This window comes from Lepidochelys kempii, chromosome 2 (assembly GCF_965140285.1).
Source record: "Lepidochelys kempii isolate rLepKem1 chromosome 2, rLepKem1.hap1, whole genome shotgun sequence".
Classification (NCBI taxonomy): Eukaryota; Metazoa; Chordata; order Testudines; family Cheloniidae; genus Lepidochelys; species Lepidochelys kempii.
Genome location: NC_136381.1, coordinates 148,670,345 through 148,684,655, shown reverse-complemented (window position 1 = coordinate 148,684,655; position 14,311 = coordinate 148,670,345). Strand labels below are relative to the sequence as shown.

The 14,311-nt window shown below is 45.7% G+C and overlaps 1 protein-coding gene across 3 annotated transcripts in view; it reads right to left on the bottom strand.

Annotated features, from left to right (window-relative positions):
* LOC140907149 (sodium-dependent neutral amino acid transporter B(0)AT3) overlaps nucleotides 1-14,311 on the bottom strand; it is a 103,464-nt gene that overhangs the window by 12,285 nt on the left and 76,868 nt on the right. For all 3 annotated transcript variants that reach the window (XM_073332436.2, XM_073332437.2, XM_073332438.1), the window contains 5 exons: nucleotides 13,825-13,937; nucleotides 11,444-11,572; nucleotides 10,499-10,655; nucleotides 9,485-9,689; nucleotides 7,422-7,581 (listed from right to left, as the gene is read on the bottom strand). In XM_073332436.2, coding sequence (XP_073188537.1) covers nucleotides 7,422-7,581; nucleotides 9,485-9,689; nucleotides 10,499-10,655; nucleotides 11,444-11,572; nucleotides 13,825-13,937 — 764 coding nt within the window. The remainder of the gene's footprint in view (nucleotides 1-7,421; nucleotides 7,582-9,484; nucleotides 9,690-10,498; nucleotides 10,656-11,443; nucleotides 11,573-13,824; nucleotides 13,938-14,311) is intronic.

Here is a 14,311-nt window from a genome sequence, read left to right as displayed (position 1 = left end):
CAGGAGAGGGGCAAAGACAGGATCCTGGGCCCCAGTAGCCAGGCCGCTGGGAAATGGCCCATCTCAGTCAAGCTCAGGGATCTGGGGGGTGGGAAGGGGGCCCTCCATGATGCCAGGCTGTGGCTCCATGGCCGGCGTAGTAGCCACGGCATCGTCAGTGGGGTCCCTACCCGGGAAGGAGGTCGGTTGCCCCATGCCCACGAGGGACATCCCATGGGGCTTGGGTCCCAGCCACATGGCACTGGCCATCGCCTCAGTAGGCTCGGCTGCCATCAGCAGGGTGCCACCTGCGGCCGGGCAGATGGAGGAGTCCAGGGAACCCTCGGAGGTGGGAGCATGGAGAAAAGGGGGGCCCAGGGGTGAGGTCGCTCAGATCGAGGCCTGCTGGCAGACGGTCGTCCTCCCCCTGGGTGACCGGGATCAGACCCAGGGCTTCGATCTCCTCGTAGATGGAAGGGAGCTCTCCTTCCACCACTCCGGAGTTCTCCCCACCAGTGCCCGAAGCGACGCTCACCTTGGGGCTCACAGGGGCTCCAGATGGTAACGGGGCAGGAGGGGCTCCATCGGGGGCCTTGGAGGGAAGGGACTCAATTTCCTGATGCAAGTGCTGGAAGAACCAACTAGGGGCAGAGCTCTTCTTGACCTGCTGCTCACAAACTGGGAAGAATTAGTAGGGGAAGCAAAAGTGGGTGGGAACCTGGGAGGCAGTGACCATGAAATGGTCAAGTTCAGGATCCTGACACAAGGAAGAAAGGAAAGCAGCAGAATATGAACCCTAGACTTCAGAAAAGCAGACTTTGACTCCCTCAGGGAACTGATGGGCAAGATCCCCTGGGAGAATAACATGAGGGGGAAAGGAGTCCAGGAGAGCTGGTTGTATTTTAAAGAATCCTTATTGAGGTTACGGGGACAAACCATCCCGCTGTGTAGAAAGAATAGTAAATATGGCAGGTGACCAGCTTGGCTTAACAGTGAAATCCTTGCTGCTCTTAAATACAAAAAAAGAGGCTTACAAGAAGTGGAAGATTGGACAAATGACCAGGGATGAGTATATAAATATTGCTCGGGCATGTAGGAATGGAATCATAGAATATCAGGGTTGGAAGGGACCCCAGAAGGTCATCTAGTCCAACCCCCTGCTCGAAGCAGGACCAATTCCCAGTTAAATCATCCCAGCCAGGGCTTTGTCAAGCCTGACCTTAAAAACCTCCAAGGAAGGAGATTCTACCACCTCCCTAGGTAACGCATTCCAGTGTTTCACCACCCTCTCAGTGAAAAAGTTTTTCCTAATATCCAATCTAAACCTCCCCCACTGCAACTTGAGACCATTACTCCTCGTTCTGTCATCTGCTACCATTGAGAACAGTCTAGAGCCATCCTCTTTGGAACCCCCTTTCAGGTAGTTGAAAGCAGCTATCAAATCCCCCCTCATTCTTCTCTTCTGCAAACTAAACAATCCCAGCTCCCTCAGCCTCTCCTCATAAGTCATGTGTTCCAGTCCCCTAATCATTTTTGTTGCCCTTCGCTGGACTCTCTCCAATTTATCCACATCCTTCTTGAAGTGTGGGGCCCAAAACTGGACACAGTACTCCCGATGAGGCCTCACCAATGTCGAATAGAGGGGAACGATCACGTCCCTCGATCTGCTCGCTATGCTCCTACTTATACAAGTACATTGCCTTATACAATCAGGAAGGCAAAAATCACACCTGGAGTTGCAGCTAGTGAGGGAAGTTAAGAGTAACAAGAAGGGTTTCTTCAGGTATGTTGGCAATAAGAAGAAAGCCAAGGAAAGTGTGGGCCCCTTACTAAATGAGGGAGGCAACCTAGTGACAGAGGATGTGGCAAAAGCTAATGGACTCAATGCTTTTTTTGCCTCTGTCTTCACAAACAAGGTCAGCTCCCAGGTTACTGCACTGGGCAGCACAGCATGGGGAGGAGGTGGCCAGCTTTCTGTGAAGGAAGAAGTGGTTCAGGACTATTTAGAAAAACTGGACGTGCACAAGTCTATGGGGCCAGATGCGTCCGAGAGTGCTAAAGGAATTGGCGGATGTGATTGCAGAGCCATTGGCTATTATCTTTGAAAACTCATGGCGATCAGGAGAGGTCCCGGAAGATTGGAAAAAGGCTAACGTAGTGCCCATCTTTAAAAAAGGGAAGAAGAATGATCCTGGGAACTACAGGCCGGTCAGCCTCACCTCAGTCCCTGGAAAAATCATGGAGCAGGTCCTCAAGGAATCAATTCTGAAGCACTTACAGGAGAGGAAAGTGATCAGGAACAGTCAGCATGGATTCACCAAGGGCAAGTCATGCCTGACTAATCTAATTGCCTTCTATGAGGAGATAACTGGCTCTGTGGATGAAGGGAAAGCAGTGGACGTGTTATTCCTCGACTTTAGTAAAGCTTTTGACACGGTCTCCCACAGTATTCTTGTCAGCAAGTTAAAGAAGTATGGGCTGGATGGATGCACTACAAGGTGGGTAGAAAGTTGGCTAGATTGTCGGGCTCAACGGGTAGTGATCAATGGCTCCATGTCTAGTTGGCAGCCGGTATCTAGCGGAGTGCCCCAAGGGTCGGTCCTGGGGCCGGTTTTGTTCAATATCTTCATTAATGATCTGGAGGATGGTGTGGATTGCACCCTCAGCAAGTTTGTGGATGACATTAAACTGGGAGGAGCGGTATGTGCTGGAGGGTAGGGATAGGATACAGAGGGACCTAGACAAATTGGAGGATTGGGCCAAAAGAAATCTGATGAGGTTCAACAAGGACAAGTGCAGAGTCCTGCACTTAGGACGGAAGAATCCAATGCACCACTACAGACTAGGGACCGAATGGCTAGGCAGCAGTTCTGCAGAGAAGGACCTAGGGGTGACAGTGGACAAGAAGCTGGTTATGAGTCAACAGTGTGCCCTTGTTGCCAAGAAGGCCAATGGCATTTGGGGGTGTATAAGTAGGGGCATTGCCAGCAGATCGAGGGACGTGATCGTTCCCCTCTATTCGACATTGGTGAGGCCCCATCTGGAGTACTGTGTCCAGTTTTGGGCCCCACACTACAAGAAGGATGTGGAGATATTGGAGAGAGTCCGGCGAAGGGCAACAAAAATGATTAGGGGTCTGGAACACATGACTTATGAGGAGAGGCTGAGGGAACTGGGATTGTTTAGTCTGCGGAAGAGAAGAATGAGGGGGGATTTGATAGCTGCTTTTAACTACCTGAAAGGTGGATCCAAAGAGGATGGCTCTAGACTATTCTCAGTGATAGCAGATGTCAGGACAAGTAGTAATGGTCTCAAGTTGCAGTGGAGGAGGTTTAGGTTGGATATTAGGAAAAACTTTTTCACTAAGAGGGTGGTGAAACACTGGAATGCGTTGCCTAGGGAGGTGGTGGAATCCCCTTCCTTAGAAGTTTTTAAGGTCAGGCTTGACAAATCCCTGGCTGGGATGATTTAGTTGGGATTGGTCCTGCTCTGGGCAGGGGGTTGGACTAGATGGCCTCCAGTGGTCCCTTCCAACTCTGTTATTCTATGATTCTATGACTCCAATGGAAGGGCGGTACTGCCCTCCCATGCTGCCATGTCTTCCCCAGCTGGTACCGGGGGATGGAACGCACCTGCAGGCAAGGCAGAAGGCTCGGCATCAGTGCCCCCCTTTCTGGTCTTCCGGGGGGCTTCCGCATCAGTGGAAAGGAGCGGAGCTTGAGCCTTCCGCTTGCCACATTTCCTGTGGACTAGGGCCCGTCCTTCCATGGCATCATTGGGGGGGCTGCAGGGGCGATGGCTCAGGGACTGTGGGAGGCAGCGGTGGGGCGGCATGAGGGAGGGAAGATTCCCCTGGGGCAGGCCCTCTCCCATGCTTGGCAGTATCCCTGCCGCACCCTCCTTTTGGGGCCCTGCCGGATTGCAGGCAGCAAAAGCGGGGCTCTCCCACTTGTCTGTGCGCACTGGGGAAAGCACCCCTTGGGCCCGAGCGGGAGCACTGGTGGACTGAGTAGGAGGAGGGGCGGCTCCGAGTGCCGGGCAGCCAGGAGTGCCAGCGATGATGGGGTCAGCGCCCCGCCAGGGCTGAGAGGTCCCAGATGCCCCTCCTTGCCCGGCCAAGGGGCAGTCCCTGCGGGTGTGCCCCATCACCCAGCAGAGGTAGCACCGGGGCCTCCCCTGTGGAATAATGCACCCGGTAATGGGCCCCCTGGTAGGGGACCAAGAATGACCCCTCAAGTGCCTCTCCATCACATGCTGCTGGCGGCAGTTGAAGCTGCACTTGCCGGGGGAACAAGAGGACATGATGGAGGGCGGGGTCTTTGCAGCCCAGTGGGAGAGGGCTCACGACAGAGATGTGTTTCCTAAGGGTGGAGAGGATGGGTAATAGGACGGCATTGGGGAGGGACAGAGGTCAGGACCAGGTGGACACCCAGGTCATCCAGCGGCTCCAGGGGGACAAACACACTCCCCACCACCAGGTCCTTCTCCACCGCCTCCTGGGCGGTGGCCTCCGATGCTAAGAAGACGATGACCTTGCCATACATTTTGGAGGCCACCACAATGACCGTGGGCCCCACCACCCTCGCCAACGCCCGCACATAGGTCTCCATGTGGGGCGAGGCAGGCACCAGGAGGCAACGGACGCCGTGCTTTCTGGTCATAGGGGGAAAGGGGCCCTGGCCGCTATAGATGGTAGCGGAGGCGGTGGATGGGAGAGATGACAGTCACAGGCGGGGGGGGGGGCTGCCACCACCTGGGCTTACGCCCTGGGAGCCGGGGGAGGGACACCTGCAGAGCTGGTGGAGGGAGCAGCAGGTAGGGACGCCGCAGCCTGTGGCGGGGCCGCAGCAGTGGGGGCAGTCCCTGCCATGGAGGGCCTGGTCTTTTTAGTGGGGTCCTTCCCCTTCTTCTTACCCTGGCCCTTCCCGCCAGCTGGGGGTGCTCCCCCAGAATTGGAGGAGGCGAGGGATGTGGCAGTAGCGGAGGTCACCGCGTTGGATGGCACCCCAGCAGGGGAGGTGACAGGTGGTTTGGCAGCAGCGGTTGAGGTAGAGGCCTGCGGGGGGTGGGGATGGAGGGGCAGCCAGGGCTACTGGAGGGGCCCCACCCACCATGTCCCCTGCCATAATGAACAGGGAGGGAGGGAGGGGAAAGGGGAAGCAGGTCAACCACTCCTCCCTGCAAGGCTGCAAGCAGGGGAGGAGGGCGCCCAAAGGGGTGGGCTGGGCAGGGGGGCTATCAAGGGCTCGTGGGGGACAATCACTGACTCAGAATAGAAATCCGGCTCCTCTAGCTGCACTTGGGGAGGGGGGTCATAACAACATTGGGGGGGGGTGCAGTGAGATAGGGGCAATCTCAAACAGGGGAAGGGCACAAGCGCATGGGAGGGGGCATGGGTGCACTGAGTAAGGGGCCAATCAGAGCAGGGGTACCACATGGGGAGCGGGGAGAACCAGCCTGGAGGTAGGACAGGGAACCAAGGAGCTAGCTTCAGAGGCCGGGGTGGGGCAAACAAACAAAAGCTGCAGAGGGAAAAGGGCAGGGCAGGCAAACAAACTGAAGCTAGTGAGGTGCTGGGGTAAAAGGGAGGACAAAAAGTCTGCAAGGGGCAAATGGGGCAGGTAGCAAGGGACAAAGCTGGGGGCTTGCTGAAGGGGTCAGTCGGGGGGGGGCACACGCGCCTACATGCGCATGCAAAGCATCAATGAGGGCTGGCTGCTGCTTCATGCCCAAAAGGTGGTGAAAGGGCACGGCAAACCAAGCAAGCAGCAGAGTCCCAGAGGCAGGAGCTTGAGGCAGATGATAAGTGTCCACTAGGGGTGGTGGAGGGGGCAGCAACAATGGTGGTTGGGGGGGGACTAACAGATGGATTGGGGGGCAGGCTTCATGCCACACCCCGTGTCCCCACAAACACAGTCAAAACCCCCACCACAAGAACACAGTTCAAAAGTTACTCAGCCTTCAGGTCCCCTCCACAGTGGTCTGCAGAGTCCCTGCGCATTCCCCCAGCAGCAGATGGCTGCATCCCCTCCTCCTCTGGGGTCCAGCAGCTCCCAGACAGCAAAGGCAGCAGCAGCTCCACGCAGCAGCCCAGTGGCCAGGCAGGCAGAGAGGACCCCTCACAGGTGGTGGTGTCCACAGCAGCAGTAGCAATGGCTGGGGTAGGGGTCCTTCACTCTCCCCCCTCTGGGGAGTAGGCCAGCAGGCCACCGCCGCCACACCCCCCCAAGGGGCTGTAGTTGGAACAGTAGCAGCACCCAAGGGTGGGGGAGTCCAGCAGTTAGCCAGCAACCAGGTACCAGAGAAGGGGTGGGTGGTGTCCGGCCCAGCCAGAGAAGAAGCTGGAGCCCAAGGCCCAGCAGCAGGAGCTCTAATCTCCCTCCTTCTTCCAGGCCAGTCGGGTTCAGCAGAGGAGTCAGCTCTATTGTCCCCTAGATGAACAGGTTTCTGTTCCCTGGCTGACACATTAGCCTGCAAAGAGTCAGCTGAAGCTGTTAGCCTAATGAGAACACCTGACTCCAATTAACCTGCAAAGAGTCAGGTGAAGCCGTTAAGCTAATGTGAACACCTGACTCTAATTAAGGCCCCTCTGATACTATAAAAGGGCTCACTCTGGCCAGGCTAAGGAGATCTAGGGAGCCAGGGGAGAAGATGTGTGGTTGAAGGGTTAGGTAATAAAGATGCCCTTAAGCCACTGGAAAGGGAGCCGTAAGGTAAGGGTGAAGAAGGCGTTAAGAGAGAAAGAAGCAGGAGAGCTGTGGGGAAGTAACTCAGGGAAATGTAGCAACTCTGTCAGTGAAAGGTTGGCTGCCAACAACTGTTGCCATTAGGGTCCCTGGGCCGGAACCCAGAGTAGAGGGTGGGCTCAGGTTCCCCTGAACCTGACACTACAGAAACCGACGTCCTGGGAGGGGAAGACCGGCCCCTGTCAGGACAGGAGGCTAAACTGTTTAGGAATAAGTCCACAGGGACAACAGCGACTGTAGGAGCTCTCTCACCAACCTCCTTGCTGGCTTATGATGAAAAGGGCTCAGTAAACTGTAACCCTGGCCCTAGAAAGAGAAGGGCTACATAGAGGGTCACAGTGAGTCTCTGAGGTTAGCATAAACCACCTAGAAGTGCAGGACACATGGGGACAAGGTCAGAGCTCTGCCACAATATGTTTATCTTTTTTACACTGCAAATATTTGTAACAAAAATAATAATATAAAGTGAGCACTGAACACTTTGTATTCTGTGTTGTAATTGAAATCAATATACTTGAAAACTCTTGAAAAACAAATTTAAATGGGTAATCTATTATTTAACAGTGCAATTAAAACTGCTATTAATCATGACTGATTTTTAAAATCTAGTTAATTTGTTTTGTATTAATTGCTTGAGTTAACTGTGATTAATTGACAGCCCTATAAATAAAAAATCCAAACTTGTTCCCAGTTTACCTTTTAATTCCATAAACATAGACAACACCAGTCACTTCAAAGAAAGCGATGATTAGCAAAGGCAAGGAACCGGCATAACTGTCAAAAATTTCAAGCCAGTAACTTCCAGACCTCAGGGTAAAACACAGAGCTGTCACGAAGGAGACCAGGCATATTACACCTAAATAAAAGTTATTTCTGTTAATAAAGAATACATGGTGGGTGCTCTGTTCAGATATGGTTAATATTTTTGCTCTCATTTTAACAATTTTATCCAACAAACTTCTGTATGGAGCTATAATTTGCTATCTCAGTGTAAGCAACAGTTAAATTCAAAGTGCTACATTGTCTGGGGAATTAATACACAGACCAAATTCTCCCTGGCATTTTGGCCAAGAGATACTGTACGATGGTGCAAAGCAGCCATAAAGCTGGAGTAACTGGCAACAGGAAAATCAGTATAGTGAAGGAGGATCCTCTGGAGTGTAGAGCAGGTGTGGCAGTTTTTTGTCATAGCCCCCAGCTGCCTGTGGCCAATGTGAGAGGTGTGGCTAGGGCTTTCCTGCAGTCTGTTAATCTCTGACTTCCGTAAAGACCCCTTAGGGCAAATGGCTTCCAGCATAATTTAGAATGGCCTTCAGATGCCTTAATTTATACTGCATAACTGGCCCCAAAACAGCCCAGGATTGCGGGAGTACAAAGGGATGTATCTGATGAAGTGAGCTGTAGCTCACGAAAGCTCATGCTCAAATAAATTTGTTAGTCTCTAAGGTGCCACAAGTACTCCTTTTCTTTTTAAAGGGGACTCTGAGTCCCTAGTCTCCTGAAGTTGGGCTGGGTGCTCTGAATGGAGGATCTCCGCCTGTATGCCACTGTAGCACAGTGTATTCATAAGGGTAAGGGCTCACTGTGCATTAGGTAGAGGTCAAGGAGTAGTATTTGGCCAGAGAAGAAAAGAAGTAGTTCCATTTTATTGTCATTTTTATCTGGAAAGGGGAAAGAGCTTTTGAAACTTGGGTGTGCTAAAACAAGGATGGTCACAATGTTCTTTTTAGTAGTGCAAATGTCAAATCCTACTCTGCACTGAAATGGTCTTCTCACCCAACCTGTGCAGAACTCATAAATGGAACTTCAGTGCAGATTCTTACAGAACTCTGTAAATCTACCAGTATCTGGAGAATTGTCCAGTTCTCTATTGCCTTGTTTTTCTGTCAGTCAAAATCCTGCGTTGTGGTAATCTCTGATTCCTGTAAAGACCCATTAGGGCAAAATCCCCTCCTTGCTAATTGTGTGCCCAGAGTAATTTTTTAATAGCACACATTTCCTCAGGTTCATTTTCAGATCACCACCCTTATCCTTATTGCAGACCTTTTGTAAATGTATCCATTCCTGCTCAAAAGTTTTATCATGAACTAGGATCCAAGTGTAATAGGCTGAGAGAGAGAGATGGAATGCAATACTCTCTCCAAAAGCTTCAGCGGTGGCAAGGACATTACATAAACCCAGAGCTATTACTTTAAATTGCCACAGGCCTTGTCCAGCTGTGAAAGCAGTCTTTCCCCTGTCCTTTGGATCCATTTCCAGTTGCCAATAATCACTTTTAAACTCCAAAGAAGAAAGCCAAACAGAACCTGCTACAGCTCCAATGCCCAGTTCCCTGGGAGCAATTCTGCTTCACTAATTGGCTCTCGTTAGAGAGATTAAGGTAGAGAACACTCTTATTCTGCTTGCTTCCACAAAAGGAAACTGCATATGAAAACTAACAATACTACAAGCAATTTTTCTAAGACTGGTCAGTACTCTCAAGCTAAGAAAAAAATGTGAAGGACTATGTAACATCACCATCTGGCAACTCCTGCCGTAACACAATCTGATCTATACCTTATGTCTCCTATAAAGAGACTTGATAAAGCAGTTGAACTCACAATTGTAATATCTTCATTTACATTCTGAAGTGGCAATGAGTAAATATTGCAAACTAATTCCCCATAAAATATTTATTAAACTATTAAGAATTCATGAGTTTGTAAAGAGCCTAGCTTCTGTGAACAAAATGAAGAAAGTCCTATAAATAACCTGCTCACCTGATAGAACCTCCTTGGGTACAGATTTAGATATAACAGGAAGCTCCAAGAGAGGAGTCAAAATTCCCTCAATGTTTCCAAACATAGAGGAAAGACCCAAGCTGAACAGCATTACAAAAAACAGGACAGCCCAGCCCTGTGAGCCAGGCATCAGAATAATTGCTTCAGTGAAAACAATAAAGGCAAGGCCAGTTCCAGATGCACTCTGCAGAATTCACAAACAGATAACACATTTTGATGAATAAGATTTATTTTTCAAACATATAGCATTATAATGCACATGCAGATCTTGTTCATTCAAATTCTAAACCCCACGGTCAAGATTTTGGATTGGATGTTTTTCTAAAAGAGATCCTGTAATTGCAAGCTATTGGATGTGAAGCAAGAATGAATTCAGGGAAGTCCTATGACCTGTGTTATTAAGGAGATCAGACTTAGATGATCCCTTCTGGCCTTAAAATCTAAGAATCTATTAATTTTAAGAAAATGAGTTTGTAAATTAGGCTCCTAAATAAATTACCTGGTTTTCCAAAGTGTTACGTACTGAAGTCAGTGGGGGCTGCTAGGTGCTAAGCACTTAGACACCTAAATAAGTGAATTGATCTGCAAAACTATGTATTTAGGGGTCTAGCATAAGATTAATTTAAAAAAAAATCTTGGTACAAATGTATTTCCTGTGCTATTCAAATAAGCCAAATTAGGGTGAATCATGTGCCCATGGTAGCTTCCAGATGGGAAAACCTTGGTGCAGTTTAAAAAGTTGTGTTATGGTGTAAGTTGATAGAGGAATTCTTGGAATGCTAAGCCAGAGATCTTTGAGCTCAAAGTTTTTATAACAATACTGATGCCTGAAATGTAGAAACAAAAGAAATATGGTCAGTTTGGTAGGTATCCAATGTTCTTTGTAGCAATGTTTTGCAAGTGCAATGGAACATATATGTTAAGAAGATGAAAAGTATCACAGTCCATAACATTTTTGAGCAAGGGTTATTTTTTAGCATGCAAGCGTGATACCTGGTCAAGAAATTCTTGAAGGTCACAACTTCTCAATTTGAGACTAGTGATTTTTTTTGGATGGGTTGTATTCAGGAATCCAAACCAGATTGTATAGTTGTCTCTTGTGATGCTTTGGTCCGGAAGATCAAATTCATTGAGGATACTGATAATGTTCCTGCCAGAGAAAGCATGCTTCAACATTTTTTCTTAATGTATAAGAATTTGTTTAGATATCTTTAGATTATAGCTACAGAAGCTTTTGCAGGAACCCATTATCTATTTTGTAGTCACCTAGCTATAGTCAGTACTGTATATATTTATGGTACAATGTACATTTAAAATATTAATAGAGAATTGCGTTGAGTTTTATACAGTTTTCACAATAGAAACAAAAATGTTAAACGAGGGTATTGTTAAAATTATGGGGAAAATATTTGGAGAAACTAAGTATTACAATTTGGCTTATAGTTTCAAATACAAACTCCACCTTCAGACTATGCAGACATAGTACATAAAGCAGGTCTTTGTAAAAACAGCTCATATTATTGCTATCTTGTTCTCTCTCCCTCCCACTTCCACCTGTTGTTAGAGCCACTTGTGTTTTGTAAGACAGAGTTCTCTGGGGTAGGAAATGTCATTTTACTATATAGTTGTACAGCACCTAGCACAACTTAACGCTGATCCCTGACTGGGGCCTTCAGGCACAACTGTAATACAAATAAGTAAATAAATAATAATAATGAATAAGTATTTTAGTATTTGTTTTACATGTTATTAATGCCTCCTCTGATAATTATTGATAATGACCTTTTAATGTGCATTGCCATAAAATGTTTATATTAGGTTTCCTATTTATAACTTGTTCCCCTTCAATACAAATGTGTTCTCTGAATATATGTTTCTGCAGTAGCATGTTATCTATTTAGGCTGCACCATAGCATCTGAAAATCCAAGATGTCCCACCTGTCCAGGCAGTCCCAATAACCAGTGGTTGCCTTAAATCCCAAAATAGAAAAAATTGGGATGGAGGCATACAGTGATGTCATACTATTTACAATTACTATTGTCACAGCATCCTTCTCACAGTCATTTCTAGAAAGAAAACACATACAAATTAATTTACACAACATGATAGGGTTTATTCAACATATATATTTTAGCAAAATAATTAGTTTTTAGTAATTAGTCTACAATTTAATTCATGGACCTAGACTGTGGACTGTTTATCCATATAATATGGATAAACATGTATAAGGGCTGTCAAACTATTAAAAAAATTAATGGCTCAATTAATCGCACTGTTAATAATAAAATACCATTTATTTAAATATTTTTGATGTTTTCTACATTTTCCAGTATATTGATTTCAATTGCAACACAGAATACAAAGTGCACAGTGCTCACTTTATATTTTTTATTACAAATATTTGCACTGTAAAAAAAAGTGCTCTCTCTTTATCCTGAAAATTGACCTTACAAATGTAGAATTATGTAAAAAAAAAACAAAAAACCCTGCATTCAAAAATAACATGTAAAACTTTAGTGCCTACAAGTCCATTCAGTTCTATCTCTCAGGCAAACAACTTTGTTTACATTTGCAGGAGATAATGCTGCCTGCTTCTTGTTCACAAAGTCATCTGAAAGTGAGAACAGGTGTTCTCATGGCATTGTTGTAGCCAGCATTGCAAGGTATTTACATGCCAGAGGCGCTAAAGATTCATATGTCCCTTCATGCTTCAACCACCATTCCAGTGGACATGCAGCCATGCTGATGACGGGTTTTGCTCGATAATAATCCAAAGCAGTGCGGACCAATGCATGTTCATTTTCATCATTTGAGTCAGATGCCATCGGCAGAAGGTTGATTTTCTTTTTTGGTGGTTCAGGTTCTGTAGTTTCCGCATTGGAGTGTTGCTCTTTTAAGACTTCTGAAAGCATACTCCATGCCTCGTCCTTATCAGCTCTTGGAAGACACTTCAGATTCTTAAACCTTGGGTCAAGTGCTGTAGCTATATAGAAATTTCACATTGGTACCTTCTTTGCGTTTTGTCAAATCTGCAGCAAAAGTGTTCTTAAAATGAATATCTGCTGAGTCATCATCTGAAATTACTATAATATGAAATATATGGCAGACAATTGACATACAATGTCAATGAGACATACAATTCTCCCCCAAGGAGTTCGGTCACAAATTTAATTAACGCATTATTCTTTTAATGAGCATCATCATGGAAGCATGTCCTCTGGGAATGGTGGCTGAAGCATGAAGGGACATATGAATGTTTAGCATATCTGGCACATAAATACTTTGCAATGCCAGCTACAAAAGTCTCATGCGAACACCTGTTCTCACTTTCTGGTGACATTGTAAACAAGAAGAGGGCAGCATTATCTCCTGTAAATGTAAACAAACTTGTTTGTCTTAGCGATTGGCTGAACAAGAAGTAGGAATGAGTGGACTTGTAGGCTCTAAAGTTTTGCATTGTTTTGTTTGAGTGCAGTTATGGAACAAAAAAAAAATCTACATTTGTAAGTTGCACTTTCATGATAAAGAGATTGCACTACAGTACATGCATGAGGTGAATTGAAAAATACTGTTTCTTTTGTTTATCATTTTTACAGTGCAAATATTTGTAATAAAAATAATATAAAGTGAGCAGTGTACACTTTGTATTCTGTTGTAATTGAAATCAATATATTTTAAAATGTAGAAAAACATCCAAAAATTTTTATTAAACAATAGAATAGCAATTGAAATTTATTAATGTGATTAAAACTGTGATTAATCACCATACATTAAGCACAATTAATTTTTTTGAGTTAATCGTATGAGTTAACTGCGATTAGTCGACAGCTCTCATGTGTGTGTGTGTATATAGATATAAATTTTACCCATAGAAAAATCACAAAATGTAAGTCCTGAAATAAAACTATGCTCAGTTTCAATAAGAAATAATATTCTTGCAAATAGTGATATTTGGGAAATTGTCATCTTTTTTTCCCTTCAGGTTTAAAATTAGTAATTTTTTCTTACCATCTTCTAATCTATTTAAAATACACAATTTAGTGTGAACATAGTTTAGCCATTGGAAGGTCAAAGTTTGATAAGATACTTTACAAGTATCACAAATAAATGCTGGTTTTGACAATTTGAAGAATATAATAATATGCAACAAATGGTTAGTCTGTATCTGCAAACAGAAAAGGAGTACTTGTGGCACCTTAGAGACTAACAAAGGTATTTGAGCATAAGCTTTCGTGAGCTACAGCTTTCTTTTTGTGGATACAGACTAACATGGCTGCTACTTTGAAATCTAATCTGTGAAAGTCATAGCCATACTTACTTTGGTGAGTTGTAGCTTGAGAATGCTATGAGTCCTCCAAAAGCCAAGGAGAGAGAGAAAAATATCTGGGTGGCTGCATCAAGCCATACACGGGGATTTTTGAGAATGTTCAGCTGAAACAATTGCAATGAATGTGAGTATTAGACTTCCTTTCAAATTTTCAGTTGTCTTTTTCTTTGTTCTCATATTTCATGAATTGTGGTCCTACTTAAGTGTGCTGAAAAATGGAAGTGAATGCCAAAATATTCCAATAAATCAGCATAATTTGAAGGCCCATTATGTAGGGATTCTGAAATGTCTTAGTTTTTATTGTAGTAAAAATCTTCTATTTTATGATATAAGTTTTTCTGAGTGACACTTTACATGGACATATTAAACTTTGATTAATACTTTTTTCTCCCTACTTATGTATATGTATTTCTATGGTGCTCACCACAGTAATAACTGAGTATCTATGAAATCAAGCTACTTCAGTATTGTCTTGCTA